At 45.6% G+C, this 17,862-nt stretch overlaps 1 protein-coding gene and 1 long non-coding RNA gene across 2 annotated transcripts; both read right to left on the bottom strand.

Annotated features, from left to right (window-relative positions):
- Positions 1–3,660: 3,660 nt before the first annotated feature.
- On the bottom strand, positions 3,661–5,052 carry LOC119817437 (dnaJ homolog subfamily C member 30, mitochondrial-like). Its single transcript, XM_038334665.2, is given in 2 exon segments — positions 3,661–4,436; positions 4,438–5,052. Coding segments are annotated over 2 exon segments (663 nt in total). The 3' UTR covers positions 3,661–4,388.
- A 6,791-nt stretch (positions 5,053–11,843) lies between these two features.
- LOC119817953 lies at positions 11,844–17,594 on the bottom strand. Its single transcript, XR_005285975.1, has 3 exons — positions 17,226–17,594; positions 14,438–14,548; positions 11,844–11,900 (listed from the first exon to the last, which is right to left on the bottom strand). It is a non-coding gene; the product is annotated as an uncharacterized LOC119817953 (long non-coding RNA).
- Positions 17,595–17,862: the final 268 nt, after the last annotated feature.

Genomic DNA, 17,862 nt, shown 5'->3' with positions numbered 1-17,862 from the left:
CAGAGTCCTCATGACAGTTTGGTTGTACAGTACAAACGGACTTATAAAGTTGACATTTGTCTTTTCCCTGCTCATACATAAAACAAATCATCTTTAGCTGACTTGTGCACACCACACATTCCATACTTGTATTAATATACATATGTATGTTACCTTTAAAAGTTTGCATATTTTCAGAACAAAAGGACCAGATATAAATAAACTAACCCAAATGACCCAGCCTCTCAGAATGCCTCTGTTACAGTTTTCTCAAAAATCTACATCCAGAACAACTTCAAAGCTGCCAGTTGAGATGGTCCAGCCTCACAGACTACTCCAGCCAAGACTTCAGGTAAGCTCTACACTTTCCAATCACACAGAGACTAAACAAAAAATAAACACCTAGCTCTCCCAGGGCTTGATCATCATTCCAATTTTCTAAGGGTCTCCTAGAGATACCATCACCCCCAGACAACAGGAAGCAGTCTAGAGAACATGATACTCACATTTCCAAAATGTGAAGTGGATGATTTCTGGTCACTCAGTGGATGTTTGCCATTGTTTAGGGGGGTTGGTTGCAAGTTGTTATTGGTCGTAGTCAGGGAGGGAACTAAACGAAGGAATCTAGATTCAGGAATCTTTTTTTCCCAAAATAAACAGGGAGGGGTTAGGAAAGGGCAGATTATTGAATCTGCTTTTAAAATAAAAATGATAGTATAAAAGAATAGAATAAATATTAAATCTACTTTTAAGCTAAAAATAAAACAACTACTAGTCTCGAATATTTCACATTGGCATGACTTTTGTATATTTATACAACTTTAAGGTTATTTTTGTTACACTATATGATAAGTTTCTACTCTTGTTTAAGTTATTGTACCTATGCAGTTCATTTAAAATGTAATGTTTAATTTTAAAATGCAGGTTAATAGTAATCTATAATAATCAAACTTGTAGTCATGTTGTGTATGTGTTTTCAAGGTTAAGCCTAGATTTGTTTAGCTCAGATATACTTAATAGATAATGGCCCTCAAACTTGTTAGAGATCTGATGAATATGGCATCTAAAATGTTTAATGGAAAAATATTATTATGATAGACATATACTTCCAGCTCCTAGCAGTGACCCCAAGGTCTCCAAAGATGTCAGGGCACCAGGATGACCTCATCTGGATTGTGGTAATGCTAACCACTGGGATAGACTGCCCCAATGCTGTACCTGCTGCCAGGACCCTGCCCGAACTATGGACAAGCACGACACAGAAGAGTTGATTGTCCCACTTTGTCTAGACAAAGTAAGGTCAGACTCTTCCGTGTTCGTCCACAGGAAAGCCTCTCGCCTTCTGGGCCTGGCAGCCAAAGATTAATGCCTCTAATGCTATGGAAACCACAGGAGCCTGGGATGACCATCTAGGTAATGAATTCATCTCTGTCATTTTCATTGATACACAGGCCATTTGTTATATTTTCTGCTATTGTTGGGCCCTAAAGCCCCACCAAGGAGGAGGTTGCCCCAAGAGACACTCTCACCGCGGTTGATGCAATAGCAAGAGGAATTTTTATTTTGCTGCCGTGGCAGAGGTCACTCAGCCTTGAGAGGAGAAGGACCCCCTGCTTTGTCTATTACAGGAGAAAACCACAGAATCAGGAAGGGGGTAGTACAGAATCAAAAGGAAAGTCCAGAAATCATTTGTCAACTATTGTGACTAGTTCATTCAATGGTCAGCTGGCTCTACTTGATCAATGCTATGGTGTTTGCTGGGCTGGTAGAACAAGGAGGAACACTTGCAGGCTATCTGCAGGTCGTCTCACCCCAGTTCCAGGGTCCGGGTCTATTGAAGAAAGACTGCAAAGGGGATGGAAAGCACTCAAAGCTCCAGTGCACGCGTGGTTGGCTACCAGGGTCCTGGTTCCCAGGAAGTGGGGGTACAGTAGTGCTGAGGTGCCCCCAAAGTCTTTCGCTGTAATTTACCCTTCCCAGACCTCTGATGATGTTGATGGCTAGGCTGACTGTGACTTTGTCAGCTTTAAAGCAGCAACCAGGTTCTACAGCCCCAGGGCTACAGCCAGCTTCTTAGTTTAACTCATATGTAAAAATCAAGCCTTGCTTTTTTTTTTTTTTTTTTTTTTGAGCTACTAAGTATCCCGTTGAGAAAAGGTAGACAGGTTTGCCTTGCTAACGGGCTTCAGAGTAAAAGATAACCAGGTTTCAGATGTAACTTTCCATTAAAGGAATATGATTGGAAATGATCGTTCTTAGTAATCTTCTTGTGTATCTGGTAAGTGATTCGACGGGAAAGAGCATTAAAGTCTATTGTAGTGATACTTCACTTGTATTTTAATAGATAAAGCTTGCCTGAAATTCAGAGAGTAAAACAGACACACTGATCAGTCTTACAGATCAGGCAGTGGGGACACACATCTTTAGTCCCAGCAGCCACACTAGTTAGCCATAGAAACCAGACAGTAGTGGTCCATGCCTTTAATCCCAGCCTTAGAGAGGAATATAAGATGGGAGGAGACAGCTCTCACACACAGTCTCATTCTGAGATTCCAGGGGGCAAAATTGCCATTTTGGACTAAGGTAGAAATAAGAGCCAATGGCTGGCTGTTTTGCTTTTCTAACCTTTAGGTTGGACCTGTCTGTAGGTTTTTATTGTTCATGTTACAGTCTATGCAAGCTTTGAGGGTCTAAGAAAAAAATTTTAAGGTATAGAAAGGCCTAAGGATGTGAAAGTTTAAGAAGTTCTGAGGGGGGCTGGAGAAATGGCTCAGAGGTTAAGAGCATTGCCTGCTCTTCCGGAGGTCCTGAGTTCAATTCCCAGTAACCACATGGTGGCTCACAACCATCTGTAATGGGGTCTGGTTCCCTCTTCTGGCCTGTAGACATACACACAAGATAGAGTATTGTATACATAATTAATAAATAAATATTTTTTTTAAAAAAAAGAAGTTCTGAGGGTTTCAGAAAGTCATTTAAGATGTAAATGCAAGTTGTAAAGGTATAAATAAGTGCTTTAAGGTGTGTGAGAATGGGAAATAATCCAGATGTCTTTTCCCTTTCTATGCTATTGTTAAACTAAGATTTCAAGCGTTCGGAGTTTTAACACTGATCAGTGGAGTTCTGACAAGCTGGTAGAGCACTGACTACTTACTGTTCGGTCACAAGCTCAAGGTTTTAAACTTCCTTTAGTTGTCTTCTAAGTATAGACTTAAAGGTGCTTCTCTTTAGCCCAAAGACATCTCTGTCCAATCTATATCTAGCTCTCTGAACTGAGGGGGAAATGTTCATGCTTTTTAAACCAAATATATAGCTTTTGCGAGGACTCAAAGCTGTGAGTCTATTCCAGCTGCTTCACAGACACCTGTTACCTACTTTTTCCACAATGTGGATTTCAGTACGGATTGGTAAGGCTAATAATATCTAAAACTTTTATGTCTTTTTGTAAACTAAAAAAGAAATCATCTAAGCTTGAGAGAATGTAGGGAGGCATCAGACTTGGGTCCACTTCTCACAGGTCAAACAGACTCCAGATAAGCACAGCTTGAGTTTCCCCACCTGTCTATTTCTGAGGATGGTGTTTCTCTTTCTCCTGGTCTTGGGATGCCTCCCTTTCCACAACCGCTAGGACTATGGGCCTGAAGATTCCCAATGTAAGATTTCCCTTTAAGTTCCCAAATCTTTTTTTTTTTTTTTTTTTTTTTACTCAAGGGCTTTGCTTCCTTGTTCCCACGTGACAGAGGTGGTGTGGAACAGACCTAAGAAAATGGCAATCTTTCACTAACTTTTTTCTTGGAGGGGAAAGGGGACACAGGACAACAGCAATGCTGGGGACCAAACCCAGTGCCTGTTGCATGCTAGCATTCTCTCACTGAGCTACATCCCCAGCATCTGCGGGATCGTTGATCAAGTCTCACCTGTGGCGTGGGGTAACACAGAAAGACAAGTTTCAGGCAAGCCCCAAGAATTAATCTTTTTGACAGAGGACAAAAAGATTGGCACGGTTCAAGGGTTACAGAGGAAGTGCTGCCCCATGGTATAAATATGAGGTAGAGGACCAGACAAGGCTTGCTAAAGGCTTCCGGATAAAACCACAGCTCTTATTCTGGGAGTTGACATCTGGAAGGCAACTTCTAGAAACAAGCAGGCAACCAGGGGGGCTCTGGAAAGCACGGTACATTCCTGGTTTTCAGTTATCTTTCTCCTGGGGCCTCTTTCTTGGCCACGGAAGAGCTTTTTTTTTTCTGGATCACAGGAGAAGGCTGTGTTGATCACCAGCCAGGCTGAGAAGGTGCTAGGAGAGTAAAGGGAACGCCACTAGAGGTAGTCAATTCATTCCGAGACCAATAGTTCAAAGGTCAAGAAAGGCAAGTTTCTTGGGCTGGTTCCCCTTCCCTCCGTTTCTCCGATTAAATACGAAAGCCGACGAAGACGAAGATGAGGAAAATGAGGACAAAAGAAAGTGGCATCTCGGGTATCATCCCAGCGTAGCCCCTTGTTGGCCCGGTTCTCCTGCTTTTTGCGAAGGGCCTCCCTCCGGGCGCGCAGACGCCGCTCTCTTTCTAGCTGTTCTCCATAGTGCGCCTGGTAGAAGGCGTCAAAGTCGAACATAGCGCGACGGTCGCCGGGAAAGGCCTGAGAGCCATAGTGAGCCCGAGGGGCATGGGGAGGAGGGCGAGGAGGAGGAGGGGGATCCTCCGGGGGTGTCCTAGAGGGCCTGACACCGGGTCCGCGCAGGTCCTGGTCGCTGAGCAGACCTCGATCATACTTGCGACGGAGGATGGTGCTGCCCAGGACCCGATAAGCTTCGGCGAAGCGCGTGAAGCGCTCGGCGGCCTCGGGGCTCCCGGGATTGCGATCAGGATGGTAGAGGAAGCTCTGCCGGTAGTACGCCGCTTTGATCTGAGCCTGCGTGGCCGTGGAGGGGACGCCCAGCATCTCGTAGAGGGCAGTGCGGGAGTAAGGCCTCCCTCTCGAGCACCAGCCCGCGGCCGAATTTTGTAGCAAGCCCCGAGCCTGCCACAGCCTCCATAGCGGTGATAGCGTCCAGCCCAGGCAGCGCGCATCCGCCATGTTGTGGCCAAGTTCCCAAATCTTAACTTCTGCCCCTAGTCTGTATCTGAGTCAGCAGATTTACACGTGGCTGACAGACACATCCAAGCATCAGCCGATGACTACAACACACTTTAAATGACTGTGAGCCTTGGATTTGCTGAAGACTGCTGTGGGCCAGTCCACAGGGTAGTTCACAAACTGTCTCTAACTCCAATCTCAAGGACCCCAATTCTCTCCTCTGGCCTATGCCTGCACCAGACATGTATGCAGGCAAATAATAAAAATAAATAAATCTTATTTTAAAACAGTTTAGGTAAAATACTTGTTAAATTATTAACATACTCACCACAAATGTAAACGAGACTATTAATGTCTTTTGCATATATTTATAAGTGTTAAATATTTGAGATACCGCCGGTGGCGCACGCCTTTAATCCCAGCACTCGGGAGGCAGAGGCAGGCGGATCTCTGTGAGTTCGAGACCAGCCTGGTCTACAAGAGCTAGTTCCAGGACAGGCTCCAAAACTACAGAGAAACCCTGTCTCGAAAAACCAAAAAAAAAAAAAAAAAAATTGAGATACCATGTATGTGCATTCCATGTTTTAGATAAAACTAAGTGTGGCCTTGTCGGAGGATGTACATCACTGGAGACCACTGAACCTGCTGGAAGGCTGATTAACAAATGAGAGTTGTGAAGCCCTTGGATCGCTGCAGGTCAGGCAGGTCGGAGCCTAATTGCAATCGTCTTGGGCTAACTTTAGCCCCCTGAATGACCATGCCTCACCCACCTATGTCTGATCTAACATCCTGTTACAGACATCTTGTGACTGACAGCTAATGACCTAACACCTTGTGACTGACAGCTAATGACCTACATCTGAAGGGCCCAGGCCGTCACCCGGGCCCTCATTTGACAATTCTGCAGCCATGACAGGCTGCAGGAAAGACCCAGCAGAATGTAGGCCATGACTCAGCAGGATGTGCTATGCCCCTCCCCCCTCGCCTTACCCAACTTTGCCCTAGTCACTAAAAAGGCCACAAGATACATCCCACATGGTAAAGGCCAATCAGAGGCCAGGCTAGCAGGCTCTGGACACACTGTGCTGTTAAGGACGGAATGTAGAAACCACAGCAAACACCATCGGATGTAGCAATTTACCTGTCGCTGTAGTTAACCAACCCACTTAGGACAGGTGCCCCCCAGGTCAGAGGTTGCCAATCCTGAGACTGTGACTATGTACCTTGCAGACCCCCAGCCCCCCCCCTCGCTCTACCTCCAATAAATGCCCTGCCCCACTGCAGCTCGAGGTCCCTTCTGCTCCACGGCTGCATTATCAGACAGACAAGGGACTGAGTTCAAACTTATAATTAAAAAGACTCTTTGCTTTTGCATTGGATCTGGTCTCTTGGTGGTCTTAGGGGGTCTGGACCTTGGGTATAACATATCCACTATTTTACATGTAATCCAGCTTTAACAGAAACCTTGCTGAAAAGTTTTTGCACCCCCAAAAAACCTTTTCGCCTATGTAATAATCCAAATCAGACCAAATGAAACTGAAATTTTAAAAGCCCAGTTTTAATAGATACCAACACTCCCTGGTGGCTCTCCAGCCTCCCCCCCCCCCCAGAAGAGACAGGGAAGGAAGACCAGAAAACCACGTGTTTGTTCTCTGGAGAACAATTTAAATACCCTGTGGGAGTGGTTTTTAGCATCTCTGGGGGGGGGGGGGGGTCATCGTTTGGCAGGCTTTCTCAGAGTCTGGACTGATGACTCCCAGGGCAGGGGGCTTGGGATGGAACTTCCCACCTGAACATTCCAGACTCTTTGGATATATGGATGCCAATGGCTGTGGTGTGGCCTCAACCCAAACATTCCATACTCTTTGGGTATATGGATGCCAGAGGCTGAAGTGACACTTCCAACCAAACATTCCAGGTTCTTTGGGTATAGGGGCACAGGCTCAAGTCTGGCTACTTCCTGCCAGCATGGGGCGATGGGGTAAGGAGACTTGGGAGTTGGTGGGCTCATGCTCAGCAAGAGTTGTGGCTGGAGAGGCATCCGGTTAACCGCCATCCTAGAGACCTTAGGCAGCTGTTTCTTGGGAGAACTGAGAAGGCAGGTTACTAGGAAACAAAATAGAATGTGATTATCAGCCCTATGAATGGGACTAGCCATGGGAAGGGTCATTAACTGCCAGAAAGAATGGGACAGAGAGAGGCAAGGGTGAATGAGTGTGAGGATAACAAATATGTCCTTTAAAACCAGCTTTTAGTTGTTGGGTAGGTGCCTGGAGAGGCAGTACCAATGGTGAAGCCCCAGTAGGTGCTAGCTTTATTTGGAGAACCCTCTGCAGGTTTGCCTCGGCCCAGGCAGGAGTGACCTGTAAAATATACTTGAAAATGGGTGGGGTCAAAATAGGCTCTGGAGACTTTTCACCAGACCAGATTTCTTGATACAGCAGCAGAATTTCCCCCAGGAACCTGCAGGTATCTGTAAGACAGCTGGAACAGATTTACATCTTGGTGTCATAGCAAAAGACTCTGTTAAAAGGCATGGACATTTTAGAAGACAATTAAAAGAAATTGGAAACTCTGAACCTCTGAAGTTACATCTGAAAACGGTTAATTCTGGACTATTAAGCCTGTGAAAGAGGCACACCTGTCTGTACTTTTAGCAAGAAACTTTAACAAATGAAGTAATGAGCTACCAGTACCTTAAGTCATCAATGCCATCAGACCGATCTGAGAGGGATAAATGAGCAGAAATGAGACAGTTTTTTTTCAGCTGTGCAGCAATCCCAAGTCTCTCTGTAGTCTTTGGTGAATACCAATCTTAGAAGCAGTACTTGCCTTTAGCTGCTGAGCCCAGGAGGCTTGAAGATTTTCCTGTGGGGGTAAGGTTCAGTCTACCTGTCTTGGCAGGATGAGATGATCCATCCCCTGGGGTAGTGTCCAGGAAGGTGATGAGGTGGAGGGCATCTTTTCGCTGTGTGGGTGGCTTTGCCATATTCAAAGGCAAGCCTCCAGGCAAAATGTCTTCTGCAATTATGCATCTTCTTGGAGGAGCTATAAGATGCTGCAGGAGCAGGCCTGTCTCTGTCCTAAGAAGGTCTTTGGTTAAATGTCATACTCTCAGATCTGTAAAGGCACTTGAGAATCAGGGTGCCATTACCTGTCAGGTATATCCAAATAAACCTAAGTATATTGGAGGCAGAATGTCTCCTTGGTAGGTCCAGCACATATGGTACACTTACCAAAGAAGGCGCTGAGGTTTTCGTTTTGACCTCATCCAAAAATGGCGCCTATCCATGTGTTGATATCTCTCCAGAGCTGTTGTAATAATCTGGAACTATAAATTTTGCAGATTTTGAGACAAACACACATACACACACAGACATAAAAACAAGCATACTGTGGCCACATTATTTATAACATATATATTAACAGACAGATGAACAAAACTTTTTTTAGGAACCTGTGTCAGCTGACCAACTTAAAAACTTTGGAGTAGGCTGCTGAAGCCAGGCGAGCACAGAGGTGATCCCCTTCAGAGCCAGATCAGTAGATGCTGTAAGTGAGATCAGCAACACAAGGATGGAACATCTATGCATCTCAGAGTGGAAGGACAGGGGGAAAAGATCCGTTGTGAGGAGAATCCCAGGGTAACCAGATCACACGCCAGGAATGCAGACAAACAGCAAACAGCAAGAGAAGTGGGGAGGGGGAGCGGGAGCGGGAGCACAGTATCCAGAAACCATGGGCGTTTGGGGGTGTGCTTACCTGTTTCCATGCTGGCAAAAGTTTTAGGCATCAAGGATGTCAGATACACCAATTTTAAAAGTATTTGTAAAAGGCAACCCAAGGGCGTCTGGAGACCAGACCTCGAATTCTAGGTACCCATTTAGCAAGTCTATGCCAGGACCCATAGCCTAGTGCAATGTGTCCATTGTGGTAAACTTTGGGTCAAAATAACAGAGGGGTGTGAGAAATACCTAGAACAGGACATCTCCTGAAAAAGGAATCCCACAGGGACAAGGCAGGTCCTTGTCCCCATCAGGTCGGGTGCCTGGCACGGCCACATCTTCCACAGAACAGCCCAAAAATTGCATGAGGCCTGGGCCTCTAAGGCAATGACTAGAACTCGGAACTTACCCCAGCTGGAGAGCAGGTGCAAAAGAAGGTGTTTTCTTACCACGTGGGCATGGGCCAGTAAGAAAAACAATCCCTCGGTGGAACCTCCAGATGAAAGGTTTCTGTGCCCCATAAGACTCTCCACCGATGCAATAGTCCAAATCAGACCAAAATTAGAAAAAGTCCAGGTTTAATGGATACCAGTGCTCCTGGGTGGCCTTCCAGCCTCCCGGAGAAGAGACAGGAAAAGGACCGGAAAAACACATGTTTATTCTCTGGAGAGCAATTTAAATACCCTGTGGGAGTGGTTTTTAGCATCTCTGGGGGGGGGGGTGGTCATCGTTTGGCAGGCTTTCTCAGAGTAGAGTCTGGACTGATGACTCCCAGGGAAAGGGGCTTGGGATGGAACTTCCCACCTGAACATTCCAGACTCTTTGGATATATGGATGCCAGGGGTTGTAGTGTGGCCTTAACCTAAATACTTACTTAACAGTTTCATATTAAGAATATTTTGAGCCAGGCGTTGGTGGCGCATGCCTTTAATCCCCGCACTCGGGAGGCAGAGGCAGGCAGATCTCTGAGTTCGAGGCCAGCCTGGTCTACAAGAGCTAGTTCCAGGACAGGCTCTAGAAACTACAGGGAAACCCTGTCTCGAAAAACCAAAAAAAAAGAAAAAAAAAAAAAAAAAGAATATTTTGAGAGCCATATTGATGTGAGTGGCATGCACTGCTACCTGAGGCCACGTTAATGCCCATGGTCTGGACTACCGCCAAGGGCCTTGTCTGTGTCCGTGGTCCCCCTACAGACAGGGGAGCGACTATGTTCGTGGCCTGTACTATAGCCAGAAACCGTGTGGAGGCCCATGATGGGTGCCCCCACTGAGCGTGAAGGGAAGCAAAGCTGCTTTTGCTGTGATATCGATGACGTCAGATGCACAGTAGGGGGGGACACGGAAGGCTTCTGTGATGACCTCTACCCCGTCCCATCTCCCCCCCCAAAAGTAACAGCCTAAACAGGAAGTCATCAAAGAGAACTCACATGCCTTTAATCTCAGAATTGGGGAGGCAGAGGCAGGCAGATCTCTGTGAGTTTGAGATCAGCCTGGTCTACAAGAGCTAGTTTCAAGACAGGCCCCAAAGCTACAGAGAAACCCTGTTCAGAAAAACCAAATAAATAAATAAATAAATAAATAAATAGTGAGATGGGAATATGAAGTGTGGCTCTCCACAACTGATGGCTTTTGGGGGCAGAGGAGGAGTCAGCGCTCTTTAAGGGGCAGGTCACTGAGAGTTTGACCACGCTCCACTGAGTTTATAGATAACACAAATTGGGCTTTTTTTTTTTTTACATACTAATCCCAATTCACCCTCCCCTCCTGCTCCCTACACCTTCCCCTCACCCCGGCCCCCAGCTCCTCAGAGAGGGTAAGACTGTGAAGTTTTGAATCCCTGGTTAATGGGAATCTGCCACCACTGATGTAATAAGCCAGTCAAACCGAATTAATAAATCCAGGTTTATTCTGAGCAAAGCATTCCCCGGGTGACTCCAGGGGAAACTGAGAGGACCCATTAGCTGGGGCCTTTTAATGCACTCTGGGGGTGGAGCCACTGATGGCAGGCTTTCTCAAGGGCCTCGGAGTAAAGTCTCCCAGGGGTGGAGCCTGGACTGAGGCAGCTCCAAGGGAGGGGTTGCTGCTTGCCACCCTGAGGGCTGGGTTTGAAACAAACCCAAACCGGAGGTTTCACACATCCCAAACTTTTTGGATAGATATAGACATCAGTAGGGCTTCCACCTAAACAAAGACTTCCCATGGGGAGTCAATGAGACTTTTTTTTTTAATTCTTGTTTTTATTTTTACTTTTTTGCAGGGGTGAGGTCACAACAATGGGGAGGTGGACAAGGAAGGACTGGGAAGTCAATATGATCCGGGTCCATGATGTGAAATTACCAGGGAATCAATAATGTTACATTGGAAAAAAGCATATTTTGAAGGCCTGGAGAGATAGCTCAGTGGTTAAGAAGGACATTGGCGGCTCTTCCACAGGACCAGGGTTCAATTCCCAGCACCCATATGTTGGCTCATACTGTCTATAACTCTAGTCCCAGGGCATCTGACACCTTCTTCTGGCCTCCAGGGGCACCAGGAGTACATGTGGTACACAGATCTATACGGATAAAATACCAGAACACATTAAGATTATCTGTAAACCTTACGATGTCTTCATAAGCATCAAACAGGTTCTTTTAAATTATTTTTTGAGAGTCAGAAGTGGACAAAATTAGCCTTAAAATGCTTGATACACACACACACACACACACACACACACACACACACACACACTCCATATATTTAAAAGCACAGAAACAAGTCATCCTCAGTCTTTGAAATAAAAAAATAATAATTTTGGATGCAATAAGAAAATGAAAAGAAGGGTTGAAGAGACAGCTTAGCAGTCAAGAACACTGCTCTTCCAGAGGACCCAGGTCCAATTCCTAGCACCCACATGGCAGCTCACAGCTGTCTGTAATTCCCGTTCCATAGGACCCAACACCAAGACAAAACACCAATGCACATAAAATATATTTTTAAAAAAAAATGAATGGAAAAAAAAGAAGTGGTCACAATTTGTTGCACTTTTTACACAAACAACACATGAGAAACTTACCGTAGACTCAAGGATCTAAGACCCAGGTTCACCCTGGAGAAGGCAGAAGATTTCCAGCCCCATCTATGTCTGATGTAAAAAAAAAAAAGCTTAGTAACAAAAAAATCAAAAGCTGAAGTCGGTCAAGCAGAAGCAAGGTCACATCTCTTCCTCCTTTTAAAGCTAAATAGCTGAAGGGACAGTACATTTTCTGAGGAAAAAATGATTTTCTCAGTGTTGCCTTAGGCCAAGGATTTTGGTTTTGTTTTATTCTTTAAATGAGGCTTAAATTATGTTTCCAATACTTGCTTTCATATCTAAAAGAAAAGGAAAAGGAAGAAGAAGAAACGAAGGCGGTACAGATCCTTGGATCAGGCACCATCTGGCGCTCAGTGTCAATCTAGGACATAATTCCCTTCCTGGACCCAGCAATGCGCCTGTCCCACACGGTCATCTACCCAACAACTTGGTCCTTACTATACTCAGGGGGAGGAAGAGACTTGGTCAGTCGCCCTCATCAACTTAGACCCTGAAAACCCAATATGTAAAAGTTCAACAGAAGCGCCATATACGGCCTGCCCATGCTTGCTTCAGCAATTCATACTCAGGGGCTCCTTTTCCCTTTAGCCCTCGGATCAGAAATGCTTCTGCCTGGTGTCAAGTTTAAAGAGACTATGAATGTGCATGCACATACATGCATACATACATATACATACATTATACATACCAGCTGCTATTACCTTTTACATCTCACAAACATGGAACACACAGAGTTTAAATTAATCTCTTTAGACCTTAAAAGCTTCCCCAGAGCAGGAAGCTGGCAGGGAAGCTGGCAGGTTAGCGGGTTTATAGAAGGCTGAGGACAAGGGCAGAGAAACACAGGTGAGAAGAGTGCTTTTGAGAGCAATTAAGAGGCGGTGGAGGCAGTAATTCCCTGTGTGCTGCTTTGGATCCAGAATGTCCACTTGAGGAAGTAGCTCTCCACTGCATCTCAACCAAGAGTCGGTCTTGGGGAATCGAGGGAATCAGCTCTTGTGGTGATACCCCCAGAAAAGCTATGTAGTTCCATCCAACCCAGGAATAGATAGGGATGAGTCCAGAGAATTATTTTTTTTCTCCTGCCAATGGCACCTAGGAAACAAAAAGTGGGTCTCTGGCCAGAAGATCAGAAGCAAAGGATCATGAGTCACATGGAATTTCACCCCATTAGAGAAAGAAAGACGTGAGGAGGTCAGAGAAGGAGAAAGTAATTCTCAGACCTTGCCCCAGCTCCTGTCAGTATTCTTAGTTCTGTCAGTCTGTCCGAGAGATACTGTAGGATGCTCAGCAGCTTAACAACAGGGGCAAGGTGGGACGACTCTGATGGACTGAACCCTGAACCTCTGCAGAAGCATTTTAGCAAATTAGTTTCCACATTCCAAAACCTCTTATCTTATCTAGGAGTTTGTCTGAAGGAACCATTACCTAAGCAATTCTCAGCCATATGGGACTTCCTGGTTTGCCAGGTACGGCTCTAGACTAAGGTATGCAAGGGCTCTGGGAATCCTTCAGGAAGAGCAACTCCATAAACCTCAGATAGATAACAATCACTGACATAAACTCCATAAACCTCAGATAAAATCATTGGCGTTCACAAAGGTTCCTTGGAAGCCTACATTCGGGAATTCCTGCCAGATGCAGTGGCTCTGTGGAGTTTCTCACTACAAGTTCTGATACAACCTCTAAAATTTTTTAAACAAATTTTGTATTTATTTTTATTTGATTTATTTTACTTGTGTTTTACTTATTTAAATTTATGTACATGTCGACTTATGTGTGTATAGCAGAAGAGGGCATCAGACCCTCTGGAACTGGAGTTACAGGTGCTTATGAGCTGCCAGGTGGGGGTGCTGGGAACTGAATGGGGTCCTCTGCAAGAGCAGCACGTGCTCTGAATTGCTGAGCCTGCTCTCCAGCTCCCCATATTTGTTTTCAGTATCTCCTTGTTTATATGTATATATATATATATATATATATATATATATTAGAGCTATTGTTTTTATAAATTACCAATTCTACTATTTTTAATTAATTTATATGCCAATTAAAGCAGCCTGCCCATTTGTGATTTAACAAAAATGATTGCCTAGACCTTTTCATTAAGTGTTTAAAATAAACCAGTTTAGAAGTAATAAATGCTCCCCATTGAAGGACACACAAGTCAACCTATCTTTTTTTTTCCCATTTTTTAACACTTGCAAATGAAATTGACACACCAGTTAAACATAGACCCAAGTGAGGTACCATACATCTATTAAAAACAAAAAGCATTTCCCTGCCCTTATATTATATATGGAGAAATGTCTAGAGGGAAGAGGCAAACTAAGAGACTGCTAACATGCTTAATAGCCCAAAGTGCCCTCAGAGGTCAGAAAGCAAACAAAAACAAGTCAAATGTCAGAAACTAAATTCTTTGAAAGCAAACAAACAAAATAGTTTAAAAAAAAAAAACACCTGAGAGGATAAGGATAAGGGGGTAAGGCTTGGACTTGGTGGGTCTAGCTGCTTCACTTCCATTCAGGAGACCCTTCTAGAACACCCACATTGCAGAACCGTAACTGTCGATGCAAAAGTCCAGCTCTCACCTCCAAGGGAATATGAGTTTGCTCTGGAGCCAACGCTGAGTGGCCATGGTCCAGGAACACAGACTCAAGTACCCCGAATCCTGTGTTCCAGTGTTGTAACTGATCATGTTTCTACAGTGACAGAGCAAAGAAAACGAGGAAGTAAAGCACTTGTCGAACACATCGGTAGGGGTTACAGCAAAGCCCGGAAACCTCGGATACCATCAGTGGTGTTCTTGCTTAGTCCGGGGTTTAGTGGGAAATTGGGTTTTATTAATACACTCCCAAAAGTTTATCTGCTAGTCACAGGATGTTAGGCAAGACGCAGGGGTGGATTAGGAATGGCTATTTATGAGCTAAAGGTGATCGTAATTAAGCTCTGGACCTGCAACATTCCAACCTCTCCGTCTCATTAAAGTTTTAGTCACTCAAATCAGTCACTTACAAGATTCTGTGGAAGGTAGGTGATGAATCTTTCTGGGAACTCATTCGCAGAGCCCTGACAGGTGGGAGGACCAGGAGTCAGGGAGGAAGGTTGAGCAGAGAAGCAGTAGAGAGCCCAAGGGCAGGGCCCGAGCCAGCCTCACCCCACGCCTGAAATCCCATCTCCCACATCCTGTCCCCCTCCTGTCACAGGTCAGCACTCAGCAAGCCTCTTCAGTGACCACACAGCTCATTTCATCAGTCGGTCCAGCCCTACAGCCAGCCATCTTCAACCTCAGTTAGCAGATGAGGAAACTGGGCACAAAGCCACAGATTCACACCGTTACAGTAAGAGCAGCCCGGGATTCTGGGATTCGAACCACCTCTGCATCAGGTCAGAACGCATGCTGGTTTTACTGCATATAGTGATTTGAATGAGAAATGTCCCCGAAAGTTCAGGTATTTGGTTCCCAGTTGGTTGTGCTGTTTGGGGGGAAAGGGGGTCCGGTCCCTACTTCCTGTTTGCTTGTCTCAGTTTCCTGTTCCTGTGACCATGCCTGCTGCTGGCTGCTATGCTTCCCTACCGTGATGGACTCTCATCCCTCTGGAACTGTAAACCCAAATAAACTCTTTATTCTATTGCTTGTCTTGGTTATGGTATTTCAGTTTTTTTTTTTACGAACTCTATTATAAATAAAAACTTGAAGATAAAAAAAAAATCACACACCAAAATTAATCAGACCCAAAGTCTATACATCTCAAGGAACGTTTGTACAGTAGAAATAGCCATTTGGAGGCCTTGTGGCTTCACAGTGGATTTTACACTCTAGAATTTATTCTTATCCACCACCAAAAGTGAAAAATCCATGGCAGAAGTAGAACTCGGAGACCAATTGTTTCATATCACCTTTCATAACTCATGTCCATTGACAAAGTCACACCTGTAATTCCCATGCCCATTGCCTGCGTTCAGTCCTTTCTCCTTCCCTAATACTTAGCTTTTTCTTGTTCTCTTTTCTGCCGTTATAGTTGTAGTGTTTAGCACAGCAACAGAGACACTAACTAGGACACCGTGTCACAAACCTGCAGGACAATGGCAGGCAGGAGAGCCAATGATGAAGGCCCTGGACAAGGAAAGAACATACTTTATCTTGTAGGGAGCCCTGGTCATAAATCAGTTTGCTGAGCCTCCTCGGCGCCAATGGGTAGGTACTGTTGTTGCTATTGGCATAAGTGCTATAGGTTTTTTAATGGGCAGTAAGAGAGATGAAGTACTTGGCTAGCTCTTCTGATGTCACAGCCTTTGTCCTTACCCTCAGCTGGGACACGAGCCTCAGAGGTGGAGGAAACAGATTAGGCAAAACATGATGAGTGGACCATCTAGACTGCAAGAACAAGAACAGAGCCTCTGAGAAGAGAAAGCCAAGGCCTGGGGTATCCTGGAGACACTGAGGTGATTAGATGACCACATCCCATCCTCCCAAGGGTGCCCCCCTCCAGGCCTTGTGCCTAGATCTGGCCACATCGCTATTACCTAGACACTGTCTCACACAGGATAATGACACAGCTCTGTCTGTGACTAACCAATCACATAACTACATTCCTTATTGCTCTGTGCCTCAGGCTTCTCACCTATAAAATGTGGGCAACTATTTTAGCCAATGCCTACTGCGGGATCCCTGTGTGGGCTCTTGTGAGTTGATGTCAGTGCTCACTCGGTATTTCAAAACGTATGCTCAAAGGTTTTGGTGAGGATGAGAAAGCTGACGCATGCAACCAGCTTGGAACAGCCCCTAGTGAAAAGTCTCTGCACCCCGATAAGCCTCTTTGTCTTTCTGCACCCCAATATGCCTCTCCACCAACAACAATCCAAATCAGACCAAATTAGACCTGATTAGAAAAAGTCCAGGTTTAATGGACATAATGTTCCTGTATGGCTCTTTCAGACCCTGAGAGAAGAGACAGGATAGGAAGATAGGAAAACCACACATCTGCTTTCTGGGGAGCAGTTTAAATACCCTGTGGAAGAGATCTTGAGCATCTCTCACTGGAGGGGTCACCATTTGGCAGCCTTTCTGAGATGCTAATAGGATTTGGACAGATGGGGTGGGGGCTTGGAGTGGAACTTCCACCGGAACATTCCAGACTCTTTGGATATATGGATGCCAGGGGCTGGGGTGAGGCTTCCACCTGACCACCTAGAACACAGAAGGTGTGTGGCAAATGTCAGCCATTATTGTAAGGGAGGCGCTGTCTCCAATCCCAGCCACATACATGATCTAGACCAAAAGAGTTACTAACATTCCACCTGGTGGGTCTCCCCAGCTCAGGTGTATAGCCAGGGTGCTAAGTGTCAAAGGGACTGTATTCAGGAGCTCAGTCTTACCCCACAAGCTGGTCACTTGCTCACCAGTCTGCCCTCCTAGCCTGGTACCCCCATACCAGTTCTCTCTCCAGGTCCCCTGCATCTTGTCAGGGGAGGAAGACAGAAGATCTTGTCCCCCACTCTGACCCAGTGCTCAATATTTCTCTTGTGGTCTTCCTGCTACCCATAGGAAAGCCTCACACAGGGCTTTCCTCTCATCCCTTGGCTGTTTGAATCTGTCAGACTCTTGGCCGGAGCTGCCCCGTGGGGATGGAACAGAACAGAGTTGCCCTCTTGCTTAAGCTATAATCAGTCACTAATAAGTGACCACAGGCTTGGCTGCAGTCCCACCCTAGCATGCGGCTCTCTGCAGCTGGCCACATTCCTTGATGGTGGCAGGAATTGTTCCTGGCTTCAACGTGACCTCCTGAAAGTACCAGTGTCTCTCTGATCACAGCCCAACCCTCCCCCTTCACTCCTCCACCAGCCCTCCTCCTGAGCCGGCTCACAGTTCTCCTGGCCTCTCTGTCATGTGGTCACGTGTCCTCTGTCTCAGAGGCAGATGCTCAAACAACAGCCTCTTCCTGGGAGCCCTGCAGAGGCCCCAGACTGATGGTTCCAGTATTGTTCCTCCCACACGTTAGAATAATCATACATT

The sequence above is a fragment of the Arvicola amphibius genome, chromosome 6, assembly GCF_903992535.2.
Source record: "Arvicola amphibius chromosome 6, mArvAmp1.2, whole genome shotgun sequence".
Taxonomy (NCBI): Eukaryota; Metazoa; Chordata; class Mammalia; order Rodentia; family Cricetidae; genus Arvicola; species Arvicola amphibius.
This window is presented reverse-complemented; position numbering and strand designations above follow the sequence as displayed.